The sequence below is a fragment of the Rattus norvegicus genome, chromosome 14, assembly GCF_021556685.1.
Source record: "Rattus norvegicus strain SHRSP/BbbUtx chromosome 14, alternate assembly SHRSP_T2T, whole genome shotgun sequence".
Classification (NCBI taxonomy): domain Eukaryota; kingdom Metazoa; phylum Chordata; class Mammalia; order Rodentia; family Muridae; genus Rattus; species Rattus norvegicus.
This window is the reverse complement of record NC_141547.1, coordinates 18,968,633-18,989,679: the sequence shown is the minus strand read 5'-3', so window position 1 is coordinate 18,989,679 and position 21,047 is coordinate 18,968,633. Positions and strand designations below refer to the sequence as shown.

General features: G+C 42.7%; 1 protein-coding gene across 7 annotated transcripts in view; it reads left to right on the top strand.

The window, feature by feature from the left end:
• Positions 1-21,047, top strand: part of Slc4a4 (solute carrier family 4 member 4) — a 450,971-nt gene that overhangs the window by 305,014 nt on the left and 124,910 nt on the right. For all 7 annotated transcript variants that reach the window (XM_087584435.1, XM_087584437.1, XM_087584438.1 and 4 more), the window contains one exon: positions 3,890-3,966. In XM_087584435.1, coding sequence (XP_087440561.1) covers positions 3,890-3,966 — 77 coding nt within the window. The remainder of the gene's footprint in view (positions 1-3,889; positions 3,967-21,047) is intronic.

The window sequence follows — 21,047 nt, the reverse complement described above, 5'->3', positions numbered from 1 at the left end:
AGATCTGTTTATTTATTTACAGTGCTGGGGATAGATATCACTAATCTATCGTTCTAACCCTTACCATCTATTTGGAGACAGTTCTCACTAGATTTTCCAGGATGGCCTTAAACTTGGAGTTCTCTTGCTTCAGCCTTCAGAGTAGCTAGGATTAAACACGTACTCTCTGAGCCTTAGGAGCTCGTGGTTTTCTGTTTGTTTGTTTGGTTTTTTTTTTATGATGAAATTGTTATTTAGTTACTCATGAGAATAAAGAATCCAGTATGGTTTCTAGGCTATGAACCTTGTTTTAACTTGTCCTCTGTACCTTACTAGCTTATGATGCAGGCATGAGATGAGGTGTGTGTTAATCTCTTGCATTATTTTATTATTTGCATTTTATGCACACATTTAAATATTTCCCTGTGCCATACATTTCTTCACTTCTTTTTAATGTACCTAATAAATATAATTGCAAAGGACTTTTAAAATTGCTACACACACACTAAAGAATAACAGCGATTTTCCAACAGTACAGAGTGTAATTAATTTTTATAGAAACAGTATGTACCTGCCAAATGGGTACTTTGAAAAATGAAACCATTTTCGACTGTGTGGAATGGCTTGGAAATGCGATTCTCCACCACGTTCTTTTCCTTATAGCCAGAAAACAATGATATGGAAATTAATTAGGGCTGTGTACCCAAGGCTGCTTCTTCCCTTTTTAAAAAAATCACACGTTGGAGGCAACGTTTCCTTTGGGCCAAGAGCAATCCCATTTGAATGTCCTCGATCATAGCTGGAAAGAGGATTTGAAAGGAGCCTTGCGTGAGTTACCACTCATCCCCAAAGGTGCTAACTTGAGGATATGCTTCTGTGTTAGCACTAGCACAAGAAGGGGGTAACTTTCTCTAGTTCCCGTGCTCTCTGGCCATTGCAGTGTAATGAGCTTATATCACAGGCTCCTACTCTAAATACAGAGCACTGATTTGTTCTGACAACATGTCCTATTGCATATCTGTTGCAAAATGTACACAATACTTCATTGTTGGGGGCCCGTTGTGTAACAGCTTCCTTGGTTTGTTAAAATCCGCACAGAGATTTCTGATTCCCACATCCAGTCTAGTTTGTAATCTCCTTTGGCTCTCGCCCTGTCTTCTTTGGTTTTGGTAATATGTTTCCGTGGTCCAAGTGAATTTCCAAAACAAAGTTATCTACTGGCTAGGTTGTATAGGTGAGGAATCAGAAGAAAAGCCAAATATTCTTGTGTGTGTGTGTGTGTGTGTGTGTGTGTGTGTTTATGGAGTGAAGTCGCTGATTTCATGCTTTTCTTGAGATAGGTGAGAGTGGTGGCTTGCAACAGGGCAAGTTGCCAGAGTGATACCTCTGATTTTACCCGTCCAGACGTGCTATCGACTCAGGTTCCCGGTAGGACACACTGTCCGCCAAGATGAGTTTTCGTTTTGAGTGGTGGTTCTCCATTTTTACCACACCGCAGTGCTACTTTGAAGGTTAGATAAAACTCCCTTTTCTGTGTCCCATGGCCAGAGTTTGGTTGGAGCTTGCGTGGGGTGAGCATCAGAATTTGGGTTCTAATGCATAGTGCTGCAGTGATGTGGATGTTACTGGTCCTGGGGCTTCATTCTGGTTACCATGGAGACAGTACCTGGAAGCATTTGGTTGGCTGAAGGTGTAGAGGAGTGAGGGTGCTATATTTGATGGGGACAGAGACAGGAAAAGATTAAACGATTTCAGGCATCTTACCTAGTGCCCTAGGTTTGTTGGCCTTGGAGCTGTTACAATATGTGTTAAAATTGAGCATTCATAGTAATTATTTTTACTACTAGAATTTAAATGAGGTTTAGAAAGGTCAGTGAGTTTTATTGTTAACACCAGCTTTCTCTTCCTCCTCTGGTTCCCGCATCCTTCTTCAGACTGTGCCTTTTTCTGGCCCCCTACAAAGAATGAATAGAGATTAGCCACAGGGTAGGTGCAAGCAATGAGACTGGGTTTGTATCCCTGGCAAGACAGTTAAGTCAATCAAGTTTACCACTGTATGAAGACCCCATTGTTTTAGCTTTTAACTAGTCAGACTTTGTGGCAAGAAGAACAATGATTGGTTCAAATATGCCTTACAGTGTTTTTCGTAGATTTCCAAAGCAAATCCGTTTCGTTAATCTGTCACCCAAGGGATTTAATTTATTTCGTTTTCAAAGGATGAAAATGCTACCACTTAAATAAGATGGGTGTACTAGTTGGACATCACTGTAACCTGTTAATCAGTGAAGACTGCAACTGACTTGTGTGTAGGAGTATATGGTTCATACTTCTCATTCGAGAAGAACTGTCATCCAGGTCGTGCCAATGACCAGCTTTGTTTTTAGACAAAAGCACAAAGCTGAGCCTACTTGTCCTTTCCCATTAGTTCCCATCTCAGCATTATCTGGGGGTGTTCAAGTCTGTTCCTGGTACCTTTTGAGTCCAGTGGATACTCGAACTTTTGCATGCGGCTCAATGCATAAAATGCTGCCTTCAACAAGGTAATTTTGCTTATGAAACACTTTGTCAGATGTTACTTTTTTTTTTTTTAAATAATGCCCTGTTCTCAAATTTTCCTAGAATAAAACAGCCTGACAGGTAAAGGATTTTAAGAGATCTAGGCCATGCTTACTCAATGAAATGCAGCCGAGTGGAAAGTACCCTGTCCTCCTGGCTTGGAACATAAGGTCTTTTCTGATGTAGTGGTTCAAAGAGATTATATTATTTAAAGAGCTGGTGGTACACAGACATTAACTTACTAGAGGCAGATTTTCGTCTTTTGTAACATTGCGTGTTGGAGTTTCTTTCTGAAGGAATTCATGTCTGTGAAGAATGGTTTCAAGCCAAGAGTAAGCTGTGCTGGAACTCGGTGCTTTTCAACCTTCGCCCTCTAGCTGGGAAGACTTGCCTGAGTCAGATCACTGAGGATTAATAAGAAGTGCATTGCTCAGCACCATGCAAGGGTTGGGTCAAGCACCTTGGCTTTGAGGAGTTATTCTTTTGCTTCGCAAGCCTAGACATTCCAGGTCCCACTGCAAAATGGAAGCCCAGGATCCTGTTGATTAACATGGCCTCCCTGCAGTTTGCCAGCTAGCTGTTCTTCTGGACAGCCCTTCTGTTGTGTCTAACAGTGTCTGGAATAACTGGAGAGACTACCAGTGATTTTGACCTCTAGCTGTCGTTGGAAGATTGGTGCTATGTCATAAGTACGGTTCCTCCTTCTACTTGCAGAAGTTTGGCATGTTACAGAGGAAAAAGTCAAGTGTTGATTTTAGTCTGCTAGGAGGAATAATGGTCAGGGAGCCCAGGACAAGATGACTTTGATGCACAGACTGGGGATTCTGGGCCAGATAACCACAAGGGGAACTATTTGTGACCAAATGTCTGTCAGACAGAGGAGTACAGGTAGCTTTTCTGGGTGATCAGAGAGAGTGGTATGCTTGGAAGGGTAAGGTCATCCAGGCCAAGGGTAGAGGTCATCCAGGCCAAGGGTAGAGGTCATCCAGGCATGTACTTAGGTCTAGTTCTGTTGGTGATAGGTAGGAGCTATGTCTGTGGGTGAAAAGCAAAGGAAAGGGGCCCGGTAGACTAGAGGAGTGTAATGGGATTTTATACTTTCTGGTTTAAATGCTTTATGATTTAACTTAACATGAGACATAAGCAGGTAATAAGACAAAGTATTTGGAATTTTGTATATTTCCCACTTAGCTGTGCAATAATCCAGCCTGGATTCAGAACTCTCCGGAAATTAGTGTGGTTGAATGGCTCCTCTCCATTCTCATTCTCATCTCCCAGTGTTTAGAAGATACTTACCCAGAGCCTGTGCCCTTGAAAAGAAGTCTCTGATCGGAGTTCCCTTGTGTTTTTCCAGGTAGCCCAGCTATGACCCACAGGAATCTGACATCCTCCAGTCTCAATGACATTTCTGATAAACCAGAGAAGGACCAGGTAAGCAGAAACTTCCTTTCTTTGAGACTTAAGACAGACCGTGTCTCTAAAGGATGCTGGGTTGGCTTAGAGAGAGTGGTGTCAGCACTAAAATGGACCACCATTATGTGAGGCGGGGAGTTTGAGGAAGGAAGCAAGCTGTGTGACTCAGAGAAGCAGGCGACTCCTGGCTTTGGCCTTGTGAGCTGTAACTGACCGAGTCTGTACAGAGTAATGTAACCTCTGCCTTGGATTCGTTGTAGGATTAAGTGGGGGTATTTTATGAAAAGGTGTTTTGGCATACTATGAAAGGCTACTGAGAGGTGCTGTGATTGGCATTTTGGGGGAGGGGAGGTTTGTCAGGAGAAAGGAATGTTAATGTCTCATCCATTCTCTGTGTATTTGTTTGTGAACACATAAGTGTCTGTAATGAAGAGCAGAGACTTAGAATCGATGCTATTTTTTCTTTTGAAAAGAATGTGGTATACACTGATTCATTTTCCTAGTTGGCTGGGTGTCTACAGAGAGGTTATGTTTCAAAAGCATCATATACTGACACTTCCTGATGAAAAAGATCTTAAGACTTCAAAAAATCAAAGTTTCATGTTTTAAGCACAATGAAGGGGCCATTTGATAATGTGTCCTCTGTGCACACATGGTGATGATCTGAGTTCTGTCCCCAGCACCCGCATTAAAAACAAAACAGACAAGTGCTGCTAAACACACTCATAATCCTAGTGCTGGGGAGGAAGAGACAGGAGGATCCCTGGGATTTGCTGGGCAGCCAGTCCAGTAAGATCAGTGAACTCCAGGTTCAGAGGTACTGTCTCAAAATAAAATACTGTGTGATTGATGAAAACATCCAGTATCAACCTTTGATCTTCACACACATGCCTACACACATATACACACATATACACATATGTACATACACACATACACATACACATACATACACACAGATACACACAGATACAAACCCACATACATATACACATACATACATATACATACACACATACACAAGCATACATATACACATATACACATACATACACATATAGACACACATACACACATACATACACACATATTCATGCTTACACATACATTCTTCCCCATACATTGCAAAAATTCACAAATGTTTTAGACACACAAACCTATGAACAAATACACACACTCATACACACATGCCTGCTCTGTACATTGTACATATGCACATATATTATAGACACACAAACCTCTGAACACACACACACATGCTTCCTCCATACATTGCATATATTCACAAGTACTGTAGGCATACAATCCTCTGAACACACACACACACACACACACACACACACACACACACTCTCTCTCTCCCTCTCTCTCTCTCTGACTGAGAGTTACAGGATAAATAATAGGCGACAAAATTGAGAAAGTATGGCTTGATACTTGTTTCAAAACTAGTATGTAATGAGCTTGGCTTTCCCTCTGTGAAGTGGGAAAAATAGTATTGGATGTATATGTCAGAAAACCAAGCATCTGGTCTTTGCTCTTACAACCTCCGCTTGTGTCCTTTGACAGAAGACAGAACACAATTCCAGTTGGCTTCATGCTTAGCACACTAATGCTATCATTCCATTGGCCTTATTCTTTATCTCTGTCTCTTTAAGTAGGGTGACTTTGGCAAATTTTTTTCATACTTTGCTATTTTTTTCTACAAAAAGCAATATTTATGGCAGTGTTCTTTTTTAAACTGGCAGTCCTTGTAGTAATGACAGAGTTTTATAGGCCTTGGTGAGTTCTCAAAAGTACAGGAAAGGTGAAATTTCTCTCTTACGTGTGAAATGGCTCTTGAAGTCTTTCAACCTTCTCATCGACACTTCCTTAAAAGGCCTTCATTTGCCCAGATTGGATCTCTGGAACCTTTGCAGTTAATCTCCTGTTCCCATTTTCTGTCAGTTCGATATGCTGTCTGTAGCATTGCCCTCCTTTTCCCCTGTGGATGAGAAGCATAATAGGTTTCTAAAAAGTAGAGTTTGACATTTCTCTGAGATCTTGTGTCTTCCTTGTCTTTATCTGCTGGTGTTTCTGGGAGAGGTCTCTTCATCAGGACAGATGACCCCCTCCCCATAGCCTTGATATTCACTCTTGACTTCTTGGACCTCTCTCTACAAACCCTGACCTGGTTTGTCTGCCTTCTGACTCTTTTGGACATGGTCAGAGGAGGGCATTTGCTCCATTCAGCTTCTACCGACTAGTGACTAGTGCTAACTATTCATGCCCTCTGACAGAGGAATTGAACCCGGCTATGGCAACAGCAATTAGGGTTCAGCGTGTGTGGTTGATACATTTTTGAATAAGTCTTCTTTTATTGGGGACAACAATCTTTAGCCAGAAATTTGTGAACAGGCAGCTGGCAAATGTTCGCTGGGAAAAATTTCTTATGTTGTTGGGACCCTTCACATCGGGGCATATGTAGAAGTTTCATAGCTTACAACAAGAGTTACATCATGTCTCGATTCAAGGATCAGAATGCATCGGGCATCATGAACTTTGGTTTGTTGTTTTTATATAAAACACGTGTGGATTGGGTTCTTGAAATCTGCCTTCTTTATCTCCTAGCAGCTTCTCATAAAAGCTGAGGTTGATGTTAAGCTGATGACCAAAGACTGACTAAGCTCAGAAGTATTTGCTCATCCTGTTTTCAAAGCTAGCAAACGCAAGTTAATGGGTCTATCTTGAGAGAAATTATCTACCCAAACCTAGTGACCACCCGGCCAGTTAATCAAGTGAGGTCTTTCTCCTGAAAGCACTTTTGTTTCCTGCTTCCTTCCAAAGGCTGGAAGAGGAGCTTAAACTGACCCACAGCCTTGCCTTACATCAGACATGGAGGAGGGGTGATGGGGTAAAAGCAAGCTAATGCTTCACATGGAAAAGCGCTTGAAGCCTTTTAAGGCAAAAGAAAATTAGACTAGCAAGTAGATGACGCCATGGTAACCCCAGGCTTTATTTCTGTAACCTGTTTCAATACCGTAAACCTAGATTTTTTTCCTTTCTTTCTTTCTTTTTTAACCTATTTTTCCTCTGGCTGGGTGGGGAAAACAGGGTGCCAGGCTAGAATTTGTTTTGAAAAAGCTTTTATAATTAATTAGCCAATGTCCCGGGAGTGAGTTTGGCAGCGAAGTCAAACTCCTCCTGTGTGCTTTTCCAAGCTGGCCTCCCAAACGTCCATCCAACTGCTGCTAAAGTTTCAGATTGAATGATGGTTCCGACTGGATACAATCTGAATGGCTGTGACCTTGCCTCCTGGCTTCCTGCAGCCACAGAACTTCCTACTCTACAAAAGACGGGGTAGAGTTTATGTTCAGAGTACCGAAGAGGAACAGAGTGGCTCTTTCTGACAGCTACAGGATGACACAATCTGAGGGCATATTTTAAATGAGATTCTGTTTGGGGGAAGCAGAAGAAACAAATCTGTGGAGTGCACTTTTTCTTCCTCGCTCTGCCAAGTCCACGCACTCAGGATTTCAGTAGCGCCTGCCCGATTGAAAAATAGCTCAAAACAGTTAAGAGCAGCAGAAAAACATAGCCCCAGTGGAGCAATAGTGCCCCAGCCGCATCCCTGCTTGGATGTGATGTTTATTAAGCAGAAAAACACCTGCGAGGGGTACATTAGCAAATACATCTGGAACACATAGAGTTGTGCATCTACATAAATAATATGGTTCTCTTTCTTTCTTCCTTCCTTTCTTTCTTTTTCCTTTCTTTCTTCCTTCCTTCCTTCCTTCCTCCCTCCCTCCCTCCCTCCCCCCCCCTCTCTCTCTCTCTTTCTTTCTTTCTTTCTTTCTTTTTTTGTTGTTGCTTTGGAATGTTCTTTTGTATTCGCCAACTAGTTTTCCCAGTTGTCTTTGCTTTGCCTTCTGCATTCCTTTGTTCCTTCTCTGATCTTTGAGGAATGGAGCTACGTGAGAGACATGATGCAGACGCAAGGCTTGGATATCAGTGTCCCTGAGCGAAGTGGGAAGACAGTCAGGAGGTTGCCCTTTTCCTTCCTAGCACCAGGGATCACACGTAGCGATCGGTACCTAAGGTACAAGTCCGCAAGCACTGAGCTACGTCTGCAGTACTAATGTAGCTAGCCTCATCGCTATCTTGTGAGCTTTAAGTCTCAGAGACGGTTATAGGGCTTTCTAAGGCTTGACTGTACAGGCTGTGAACGGCGCAATAGTATCTGGCACTTGCAGATTCAGTATTAGGGGGAAATTGCATCCTACAGATCCACAGTGCATGTAGTAGAGATGGATGCACTTTGCAGAGCCTACGGTACGTGTAAGGGTCATGTGACCTTGTAACATCCTATCTGGTTACCTCATTGTTTAACAGAATTATCAGGCAATATATTACATGAATCTCCTGGGGGAATTGGATCTGGGATTAGTGTTTTCAAAGTATATCAGGAATATTTTAAGCATTTTCTACCATCTATCATCTTTAAATATACTTGGAAGCCTTGGTTTTTACTTTTGAAGAGGTGTTGGTTATTTATAGAAATAAGTGTAAATTCAAATATTTTGTCCAAGAGTAGGACATTAAATCATGCCTGAATGTGAAATTGCTCTCTTGACAACTATAAAGTGGAATCTAGAACAGTAGAGTCTATGATTGACTGACCAATAGTCTTATTATTCTACACACACAATGCAGGATTGACTGAACAGGCTTAGCTGCAGGGACTGTTTTCATGGCTTCAGAGCTGAATTTCCAAGGTTCTTTCATATTCACAGAGGTGGACATGCAGCAAGGCGTGCCTTCTCTTCTCTGGGGGTCTGTTGAATATGGGTGGTCCGACTTCACTCCGTGGAGGAAGTTGCTGTAAGGACTTTTCTGAGGTTAGAAACTCTTCTGTCAAAGGCTCTCAGGGACCGTTGGGCCACTGCTATGTCAGGAGAGCTCCAAACAGGGACGTCTGTGAAAACTAGAGAATAAAAGCATGTGGTCAGTGCTTAGATGTTCTCAGTCACTACAGATTGGGTATCAGCCATGAGCTTCCTCTTGGTTCCTTTAGCTGTCTGTTTTTGTTTTTTTCTTAACTTTTGTTTTATTTTTCAATGCATTTTTATTAAAATATAATCGTATAATTTCTCCCTTCTTTTTCCTCTCTCCAGCCCCTCCTAGGACTCACCCCCAACTCTCAAACAGATTTTTCTTTATTATTGTTACTTACACACACACACACACACACACACACACACACACACACACACACACACACATACACACACACACACTTATAAAAATAAAATCATCTCATGAGTCCATTTTTATTATTTGATGTATATGGTTTCAGGGCTGACCATTGTATTTTATAACCAATAGGGGGGCTCATCTCTAGGAGAGGCTAATTCTCCCTCTCCCAGCAGTCAGCAGTTATCTGTTGTCCTCTGAGCCGGGAGGGAGGGACCCTTTGAGATTCTGCGTAAGCACGTATATGGATGTTGCCCTTGTTTCTGTCTTGTTCACTCAGCCATTTCTGAGAGTGACTGTTTCACAGCAGATGTCCTGGAATTCTGACTCTTCGAATGTTTCCACTCCTCCTCCTGTGCTGTTTCCTGAGCCGTAGACTCAGGAGCTGTCATACAGACATTTCTATTGGGGCTGTGCCCTCCATGATCTTAGGACCTCTCTTTTGTTTCCAGTTGTGGTTTTCTGCTTCTTAGATGCAGGACAATAGATACAATTACCTCTTGGTATAAGGACACAATGTAGAATGTTGTAAGGAATTGCGCTGCTCTGGAAAAGGAGCAGTGGTGGATTCTTTTCTGTGGTGCATGACCTCACTAATCCAACCCAGGAAGTTGGCTAAGTTTGTAGTACTAGGCATGACTGCCTTCTTTTTGGTGTCAGGATGAGAGTGTTGAGAGGCGATATCTTAAGATACAATTGATACAAAGTAAAAAATGAAAAAAGTGGGGAGGGGGCTCCAACTGGGAAGGGACGAGGAAGAAGGAGGACTGAGAGACAGATAACACTAAGGTTGTTGTATAAAGCCTCAAAGAATCATACTATTTTATATTTACCAAAAGTTATGGAGTGTGTGTGTGTGTGTGTGTGTGTGTGTGTGTGTGTGTACATATATATATCATAAAGGAAGTTATGCACCTTGGGGTGACAGGCTCCCCCAATAAAAATAAACTAACAATGTCCTCAGTACCAGGCAGAAATAGCCTTTTGGATGGTTGGTCAGGATAGTTCAAGTGACTCCTCTCTATTGATATAGTGCTTGATTGCCTCTCAGAGGTAGAAGGTAAGTTCCTTGGATTAATTAGGGTTCTCTAGAGGAACAGAACTGATAGAATGAATACACTTGTGTGTGTGTGTGTGTGTGTGTGTGTGTGTGTGTGTGTGTGCATGTAGGCATGCATGTGGTTATTCATTAGAGTGCTATGCAGGCTGTGGCCCAGCTGGTTCAACAATCACTATCTCCTGATAGAAAGGCTAAGAATCCAGTACATGTTTCATCTCTGAGGCTTGGCCTCTTGGCTGGTTTGCAGCCTGAGTTGGAATCCTGAGGAAGTGCGTTCTAACAGCAATGAAGGGTGCCTCAGCAGCGAGATAGATGAGCTTGCCTATGAGGGCAACAGGGGAAAAGCGAAACTTCCTGCTTCCATGTCTCTGTAGGCTGCCACCAGAAGGTGTAGCCCAGACTCAGAATGTTTTTCTCATTTCTACTGATCCGGATTAGGGTGGGTCTTCTCCCTAAACGGTACCATAAAGAATATCCCTCTCAGAGTACCCAGCCACTTGGGCTTTAATGGATCCCAGATGTAGCTACGCCCCTACTGCTAAAGACACCAAACACTACGACACAGGACCTGGATACTTGTGACTTGTATCTAACCGTAAGGCTTCCTTTCCTGTGGTGTAGCTTCCATCGGACTGGGAAATCCTGTGTAGGCTGCAGTGGGAAGGGAGCAGTTAAACAGCTCCAACCAGCTACAACACCTATGCACCACAACAGTGTGCAGCCCGGCAAGATATCCATGCATGGCAATGGGAGACACTCATCTATGGGTGGCCACCAACCACTGTCTAATCAGCTGAGTGTTTCGATGGGGATGTGGGTGGCCACGTGACGCTCATCCTGAGGCTCTTTCAAATAGCATCAGCTTGCGCCGAGATGGTTAACAGTGCTGACGCCTGTCATCCTTCTCTTTTCTACTAGGACTTAGACTTACTACAGCTTCCTTTCCTCCTCCTGTCTTCTCTCCCATGTTTCAAATGCTTTAACCACCAGTGGCTGTAAAGAGAGTTGAATGTATTCACTTATGCAAAAAAATGGTCACTCATGCCCTTGATGGTAGATGCCAGGCATCAGGGAAACTCGTTACCTTCTGAGTCACTGAGCTTCCAAATTTGGGGAGAGAGTTATATAACAAGCAGTAAAAATGCAGTAAATAAACAAATAGGTTCACTTCCCACCCCAAAGATCATTGTCCTGACAACCAAACCAGGGATTATCAGGAGGTAGGGAAACAGAGCTGGGTAGGGGGTCATCAGTGGATTGGATCACAGGAAGTCTTCCCCCCACCCCTCAGGACTGAGAAAAAAGCAAGCTTAGAAGCCAGAGGCAGGAACGAGCATGTTTTATAGAAAAACAGAACAAATAAATTCAGAGCGAGTGGCTGAAGGTAAGGCACAGGTGTGCAGTGGTGAAGGCAGTCGGGAGCCCATCAGGGGCACCTTTTTATTTTATTATAAGTGCAGTGAAACACTATTTTTGGCTCTTTACCTGGAGAGTCGCATGTTCTGATTTACATTTTAAAGCGCTCACTGTGGATATTGCGGTAGTTGGAGGAATTTGCCAATGTTCCGATCACCTGGTGCTGTTACTATATAAAGCACGAAGCAAGCGCCCCTGTGTATTAAATTGAGTGCACCATAACCCAACAAGGCCAATTTCTTAACACATTAACCATAAGTGCGAGGCCTTAGCACCAGCAGAGGAAGCTCTTCTGTAGCACAGAGGAACTGTGGGAAATAGATTTCCTCATTTAAAGTATTTCCTATGAACTGTTGAGCAATTATTCCACACTAATGAAAACATTTAAATATTCCAGTGCGCTGTAAGTGGGCATAGGCACACGATGAGAGACTAGGGAGAGCTTTTGAGTGATTGTGCTCATGTTGGAAGTCCCCTCTTTGTCCCTGTCACTGAAATCAGTCCTGCCACCTGTGTCATGGCACATTGACGAATGCTACCAATGCTGTCTATACTGGAGGCTTTGCTGAGGACTGGACAAGCAGCAGAGTTATCGTGTTTGGAAAGGAACATTGCAGTGTGCAGGAAAATAGGATCATCTCCAAGTGGTTCTCTAGTACAGCCTTTCATTTTTTGTTCTGTCTGTCCATCCGTCCGTCAGTCTCTGTTTGTCTCTGTAGCCTCTCTCTCTCTCTCTCTCTCTCTCTCTCTCTCTCTCTCTCATACACACACACACACACACACACACACACACACACACACACACACACACACACACAGGCATACAGATGTGCAGTCCAGATGTTGACATTGGGTGTCTTTCTCTGTTGCTCTCTCTGTCTTCCTTTTTGGCCCATACTCATTCATTGAGCCTAGAGTTCATTGACTAGGCTGGACTCTGATTAGTGAGCTGTAGGGATCTGTAACTCTGCTCTCCTAGTGCTGGAGTTACTGACACATTGCCACACACAACTTTTATGTGGCTGCTGGGGATCCAAATTCAGGTCCTCATAGTTGTGTAGATAGGCACTTTACTGATAAGCCATCATTTCAGCACCTCATGTCATAGTCTGGTCTGAACTTGAACTCTGATTGCCTGGTGCACTACATCCCTGCATTATACATTTAAAAAAAAGAGTTTGAAGTTGCAGCATGCCTTAAATAATATACTGGCATTTGGGATATTAGATGTTTCTCTTATTCTTTTCAGTTTGCATCATTCTCCCAGTCATGATGTCCCTATCCCATGATTGTCCTTACGCTATGTTTCAAAGAGTAGTTCAATGTCATTACCTGTAATCTTTTAGGTATGTTCTCATGTCACAAGTTACCCATGTCTAAGTCCTCATCAAGCAAGACTTAGAAGTGGAAAATTGTTACAGAGCCAAGAGCAATACCTTATAGGCACGGTTAAACAGTTTTTCTAAGGCCATGGTAATAAAGCTTTATAGTAGTTATTATATCTATATATGTATATATATGCAATCACACTTTACTGTTGTAACACTATTGTCTGTGATTTTTTTTTTAAACGTCGCTGTTCCTCAATTAAAAGTGTGCAGAACTGCTGTAAATGTAAGCAGTGAAAATGTGAACAGTCTACTTCAGCTCCTGTAATGACTGTCAGCCAGTGGACTTAAAGTCCCATGCTTTCTGGTTGTGTGGGTACTTCTGCAGCTACACAGATATGTAGCAATCCAGTGGAAACCACTGTGCTCTTTTTGAAGGTTGTGTGGTATACATGAATCAAAGTTTTGTCAAGCAGTCTTTTAAGTGAAGCCAAGTTGTTATTTCCTTACGAATCTAAATGTGCCTATAAGAAATGGCCTTACCATAATGTCCTGCTTTTCTTCATGAGTCTTTATAAAGACATTTTTCTAAGTGCAGCTACTGGGTCGTCATTTATTGACAATCCAATTAACTTCACAAAGGAGATACCGATTGTGTTCTAGATCATTAGAGCATGTTTATAGCCCCTTCCACGACTAATGCACTGTTTGCCAGTCAGGTCTGAGAATGTCCTTTACCCAACAGCTTAGAGACCAGGTGAAATAGAGACTCTTGGTGCTCCTACCTTTGCCTCTTAGTTTGCCTTGGGGTTTTCTTTAGAAGTTTAAATGGAGATATGAAGACTGAGTTTATGCTTCTAGTTTGATTGGATGCCCACATTGGCTCATTACCTCTGTCCCAAGGCACAGATACCAAAAGTGCAGTGACTGTAGCCTTGGCCACTTGTGTTTCTGTTGCCTTGGCTGAAGGCACTGCTGTTCTCAGCACCGAGGAAGCTGTAGAAGCTCTCTGGGACGTTCCTTGGCAATCGAGAGATGGCTTCTTCTCAGGACTCTTGGTGGTCTGCACCTGGAGGGAAAGGAAAATCTGCCAACTGAGTTGAAAAACCTCTTCTGTGAGGCACTGCTCTACACATTTACAGTTTTGCTGTGCCTGGCCGCCTTTCTCTTACTTCCCCCATCCTTCAGGAGAATTTTAAAGAAACCAATGTCGAGACTCTTAGCTTGGTATGGGGGATACGCTTTATCGGGTGCTTTAGTGGGCAAACTAGTCCATGAGTAGGCCACCCCTCACACGCTGGCCCCTTTTTGGATTCTGCTGCTCCCCTCAATGGGGACTCTCTGTAGAGCGGAAATATGATGAGGTCAAGGCACCCAAGGGAATTGTTCTGCTCTTTTTCAGGGGGTTGGGAGGGTTGAGAGCTTCTTACTGTTTCCATGTCACTTGCCTAATGATCCAGAGGTCAGCTGATGCATTTGCCGTGTCACACGATCTTGTTGGTCCCTCACTGGACTTCCTGACTTTTCCATGTGTTACCATCAATGCTATGGTTTTACTCAAAGAACTGAACAGGGGTGAAAGCCATGCTTCCCTTTCCTTGGACACCATATAAAGCCCAGCAGTAATTTCTCTGATAATCTGAGAGCCAGTGGCACATACCACGTAGACATTCCTACCTGCTTAGTGTTCTGTGCATGTATACCAAGAGAATCATTGCCTAGGTAGCATTGCAAATGTTGAGCTTCAAAGCTGGCTGCCCTTTTGATCATTTAGTGGCCTTTTAAATTAATTGATTAATTAACTGATGTGAGTACACGGACACTCTCTTCAGACACACTAAAAAGAGGCAATTGGATCCCATTAAAGGTGCTGGAAATTGAACTCAGGACCCCTGGTAGAGCAGTCAGTGCTCTTAACCACTGTGCTGTCTCTCCAGCCCCACCATTTAGTGACTTAATCTCATCGTATCAAGATAACTGTCCCACTCATAAGATAGCTGTTTGAGTTTGTTCCCTTGAAAGGAACCATTTACAATTGACGGAGATAGGGCCCTTCCTTACACGGATGCTTTGGAATGGTTAATATCAACCTTACTTTACATCTACTGGCAATTTTGAGGTTGTGTGAGATTAACTGTCCCAAAGTTAAATTTATTTAACAACAGAGCTGCACTCTGGTCTGCACACCTGTGCTTCTAATTTGCAATGAACTCTGCCTGTAAGGATTAGGCTTGCTTTTAGGACTGAAACCACAGCGGAGTAGACAGGTGTCCGACTGATCACTTCTGGACTTTGAGGTGCACTTCATGCTGAATGAACTAATTACTGAATTAGTATTTTAAAAAAATTCAAGGAACTCTTAAGTGTCTCACAATGTCTAGTTGGGCAATGCTGTTGCCATGGAGATTAAAAGGCGTCACTCTGTATGTCTTTTTCCTAGATTGGATTGATGGCCATCAGTGAGAAAAGACTCTTCTGTATGTATTTTGATGTGTGTGTCTACATGGTGGTGGAGGTGGTGTGTGTGTATTTATACATGTGTGTGCATGTGTGCTGCCTCATGTGTGCACATGTGGAAACCAAAGGTTGACAGTAGATGTCTTCCTTTATTGCTCTCCCCCTCTGTTTTGTAGATAGGGCATCTTACTAAACTTGACATTGGCCATTTTGGCTCGATTGGCTGGCCAGCAAGTTCTTAGTGTCTGCCTGCTTGTCTCCATTCCCTCAGGGGTTGAAGATATTTGACATTTGTCTTCAACTGGGTCCTGGGGATCCAGTCTCAAGAACTCCTGCTTGTACAACAAGCCCTTTTCTCACTAAGCAATCTTGCCAACACCATGGCACGGTGATTTTAAAATGGTTTGATGTGTGATCTCAGGTAGGGTTTTCCATAGAGTTCTGGGATAGAAAGGTACCAGAGCAGACCAGAGCAGGCAGTGAAAGGGGTGCTTTGGAAACTCTTGGCCATTTAGAGAACATAAATAATGGAAGACAGGATGATAACCAAATGATACATTCGGGAAAGAGTCGGGCAGGAAGTGGGGAAACACGAGCGAGAGTGCGACTGTCTGTTGTTTAACAATGTGACTGACTTCCTTCTCCAACAAATGAAAAATATTGTAGCTGTTATTATTCTTTGAGTAGTGGTCCCAAACTTTCCAATTTCTATGAAATACATAATTCCGAAATTGTGTCTGTGTTGTTAGCGTTCCTGGCCAAATTAAGAAAATTAGATTTAGATTGACAAGTTAACATGCCATGGACCACGGTAGACAATCCAGTTAGAACCAATTTGATTGATTAATCTTCACTTGGTTTGCCGAAACGCCTCATGTTTCTTTGATGTCTGATTTTCTGGATGCTTCTTCACCACGGACAGAGTCACCTCCAGGTCATCAAATCTGAGACATATACATACAACCTTATACATACATACAACCTTATACAAACATACATACAACCTTATACAAACATACTTACAACCTTAATTTTTTTTTTTTGAAAAATCACTGTCGTTGAACTTTGACCTTAGGCTCATCTCAGGAGCAGCACTGAAGACAATAATAAGAGGATTACGTCTTAAGTCTTATGAATTTCAATTTTCTGGTTCATAGTACAGAATTGTAATTCACTAAGCACTGCCTACTCCATGGGTGCTTGTCGGAAAGGATGAGCATTTAACGTATCAAAGTTTGATGTATCTGAAACTACGATGCAAGTCTTCACTGTCATGGTCACTTTTATTATTTAATCGAGCTATTGCCTTTCCGTTTCGGATGGGTTTGCAGTAAGATTTCGTAGAATACAGGTCAGTTTTATTTTCTACGATATTCTTCACGTTTCACATTTGCATTGCTAATTTAGCCTGTAATACTTTGTGCGTTTACCTTTTATACTATACGGGTTTCCCCTTCCTGTAAAGAAATGTGTCTGACAGTCCACTGTTAATTTTGTTATCACATCTATGCTGGACTCAAAAGTTTGTTTTTCTTTACCCTCCTAAGGCCTACCTCCACTTTAAATATTTTTTATTTTTATGTGTATGGATGTTTTGCCTGCATGTAAGTCTGATGCTCTGCAGCTGGAGTTAAGAGATGGTTGTGAGGCCCCCATGTGGGTGTTGGTAATAAAACCCAGGCTTCCTGGAAGAGCCAGCCATGCGCTATCTGCTGAGCCATCTCTCCAGTCTGGACGACACCACTTACTTTGAGGTGGATCAGTAGCACTTACTTTGAGCCCCACCATTAAATATTCTAACACATGTAATTGTTCCAGGTTTGAATTTATGACTGTCTGGGACTTGCTGTGTGCATTATAAAACTGTCACCCGGTGTGTGTTGCTTTTCGTGTGTCCACCTTCAGCACTGTGGGGAGAGTCAGTGGTTTAGTGAGCTGATTTCTGATAGGAATCTTTGTCAAATTTAAGTGAATGAACATAAAATCTTTTCATAGTAAAGTGGGGTTTTTTTGTTTTTTGCTTTCTGTTATTTTTGATGTTTGAGACAGAGTTCCTCTGTGTAGCCTTGGCTGTCCTGGAACTCACTGTGTAGACCAGCTTAGCCTTGAATTTGTAGAGGATTCACCTGCTTCTGCCTCTCAAGTGCTAGGGTTGAAGGTGTGCACCACCACCTCCTGGTCTATAGTAGTTTCTTAAAGTGCTTATCTTTCACTCTGGTGAAATTTCTTCTCATATCCGCTGGCCGCATGTCTTAATAAGTGAAGTAGTTGCTTGAAACATAGAGGTTTGCCTATCTCATATGTTCATGTAGTTTTTCTTGCTTAGGACAATCATTGACATGCTAACATTTTAGAAATAGCTTACTGTTTTATTTGTTAAAATCTATTTACTTATTTTCTTTTTTTCCTTGAGAACTTCTAATTTTTATTGAAATGAAAACAAGTTGAATTAAAAGTAATCTTAGCATTATAATAAAAGAATCCGAGCATACCATATGCATTGGGAGCTTATTTTGTATGAGGAACACGTCTAAATGTCTTTATAGTTTTATTTTTTCTTCCATTTTTACTGAATTGGGTATATCAATTTACATTTCAAATGTTATCCCCTTTCCCGGTTTCCAGGCCAACATTCCCCTACCCCCTCCTACTCCCCTTCTATATAGGAGTTCCCCTCCCCATCCACCCCCCATTACTGCCCTCCCAACAATCCTGTACATTGGGGGTCCAGCCTCGGCAGGACCAAGGGCTTCCCCTTCCACTGGTGCTCTTACTAGGATATTCATTGCTACCTATGAGGTTGGAGCCCAGGGTCAGTCCATGTATATAGTCTTTGGGTAGTGGCTTAGTCCCTGGAAGCTCTGGTTGGTTGGCATTGCTGTTCATATGGGGTCTCGAGCCCCTTCAAGCTCTTCCAGTTCTTTCTCTGATTCCTTCAAAGGGAGTCCCATTCTCAGTTCAGTGGCTTAATGATGGCATTCACCTATGTATTTGCTGTATTCTGGCTGTGTCTCTCAGGAGACATCTACATCTGGTTCCTGTCGGCCGGCACTTCTTTGCTTCATCCATCTTACCTAGTTTGGTGGCTGTATATGTATGGGCCACATGTGGGGCAGGCTCTGAATGGGTGTTCCTTCAGTCTCTGCTCTAAACTTTGCCTCCCTATCCCCTTCTATGGGTATTTTTGTTCCCCTTTTAAAGAAGGAGTGAAGCATCTGCATTTTGGTCATCCTTCTTGAGTTTCATGTGTTCTGTGCATCTTGGGTAATTCAAGCGTTTGGGCTAATATCTGCTTATCAATGAGTGCATACCATGTGTGTTTTTCTGTGATCGAGTTACCTCACTCAGGATGATATTTTCTAGTTCCATCCATTTGCCTATGAATTTCATCGTTAACCAGCTGACTGGTGTAATTTAAAGAAATCATCACAGAATTGCTGTTTTAAAAAAGGATAATATGCCTCAATGATGCACTGGGAAGACAGCTGTCAGCACACCAAGATGCTCTTTTACACGTGATGTGGTATAGAGCCGTGATGTGGCTCTATACCACCCGTGCAGTTCACATTTCAGATCTGGACCACCCAACTTTTCTGCGTATGACACGGAATTATGTGTAATTCGAGGGGTTGAAAGGCAGCCTTACCCTCAACTTGAATTTATTCCTGTCTCTGCTAGTTCTTTACTTTGTCACTCTTACGTGCCCATTTTCTCATGGTTGGATCCCCAGGGTAACACCACAGTCATGGTCAAATTCAAACCCTGTTGCTTATCAGGATGTCTTATTTCAAAAGACGTTCCAGGCAGAGACAAAGCGAATTCTCATTGTCCTTTTAGCCGCCTGGCTCACTTCTCAAATAGAATTTAGAGCCAAGCTGTGTTTAAAATTCACTTGTAGAGATGTCACTACATAGCCTATACGAGGTTGAGTCTGAGGATAGAGCAGCTGCCTGGGTCATTGATGGTGCTGTTGAATGTTAAATGGTGATCTCCCAGAACCGAGTCCCCGTCATGGCATTTTAGAAGGAAGAACTTGTTCGGAAAAGTCAACAGTAGCTCTCAGTATTCACAAGAGTTGTGAAGCCCCCATTCAGAGTGGTGAATTTCTGCAGACTGGCCCTTTTCATCGGGACACCGTGAAAACATCTGTGAGGCTGTGTGACGAGAGATAGAAGTATCATTCTCCCCACATGGGACTCTGACACTCCCTGAAGGACATCCCACCAGTGGGCATTCTGAATGACCTGGATTTATGTCCGCAGTTTGAATTTCAGAGATACTTATAAAAACCACACTGTGTATTCATTTTAGAAAGTTTTTAAAGTAAGGTATCAAAGTAGTACAAACATGTAGGTTTTATTAAAAGAAAGTTTGAAAACAAGAATAAATAAATAAAATAAAAGATGATTGGGTAATTCTCTACTCTCCATCTGCATCAAGGGCTATATTCTCTCTTTGCCCTTCTCTTTCTCTCTGTCTCTGTCTCTCTGTGTCTGTCTGTTTCTCTTTCTCTCTGTCTTTCTCCCCCTCCCTCCCTCCCTCCTTCCCTCCCTCCCTCCCTCTCTCTCTCCCTCTGTGGTGTGTGTGTGTGTGTGTGTGTGTGTGTGTGTGTGTGTGTGTAATGAGATAAAACAACAGCATGTACTGGCTTAGACTGGGAACTCGCTGAGAACTCCCCCTAAAGACATAACATTTACAGAGAATCAGTGAGGGGGTATAAGCCACCTGTAGGGAATGGCATTATAGTTGAAGGAAACTGCATGTGTAAAGACCTGGGCAGGAAAGTGTGCAGCATCGTATCAGAGAAGGAAGACTTCCCTGTGATAAATCTCTAAGAACGAGACCCTTGCAGGTCCACTAGAGAGAGACTCCGGGTGGGAGATGCAGGACTCTGGATGTTACCCTGGGCTTTGCCGTGAAGACAGTGCCGCAGCAGCAGTAAGCAATGTGTCTGTGTCTCCTTCACAGAGAAGCCTGCTACACATTGCCATATGTCCTCAGGCCACGGCCAGCTTCCTGTGTGCTGTAGTTTAATATCATAGTGGTTTACATGACTGTAAGGATAATAGTTCATGGATCGCCACGGATTATCTAGTGCCTTGTTACTGTTGAGGAGGTGGGGGAAGAGAACTTATCACCCGTACAAACCTTGACTATCTGGATGCATAGAGCAAATTTAATGCAAAGTCATCCTAGATCATTCTCTACTCCAATCAAAACAGAAGCGATATACTGATGCTCCATTTTGCTACTACATAAAACATACGCTCTTGTTCTATCTTACACGGGCCATTTTGCTACTTGATATATCCCACTCCTACACTCTCAAGAGAGCTAGGGGCTGAGCTGAAGATAATCAGCTTCTGTTTGCTTGGTTTTTCCTTTGGTACTGGGGCTGGAACAAGGTCTTCCTGCATGCAAGGCAGCTGGTCTGTCATGAGCTCCAACCCAAGTCCCCAAAGTAGCTTGTAGTCAACCTTTTCCCTTCTTCACTCTACCCTGTCACCTTTTATTGTCACAAGGACACAAAGATACATCGCTGTATTTTTAACTAGGGTGTTTGTAAAGCTCAAAGGGACAAGGACTGCACAAACTCACTCAGCAATCAG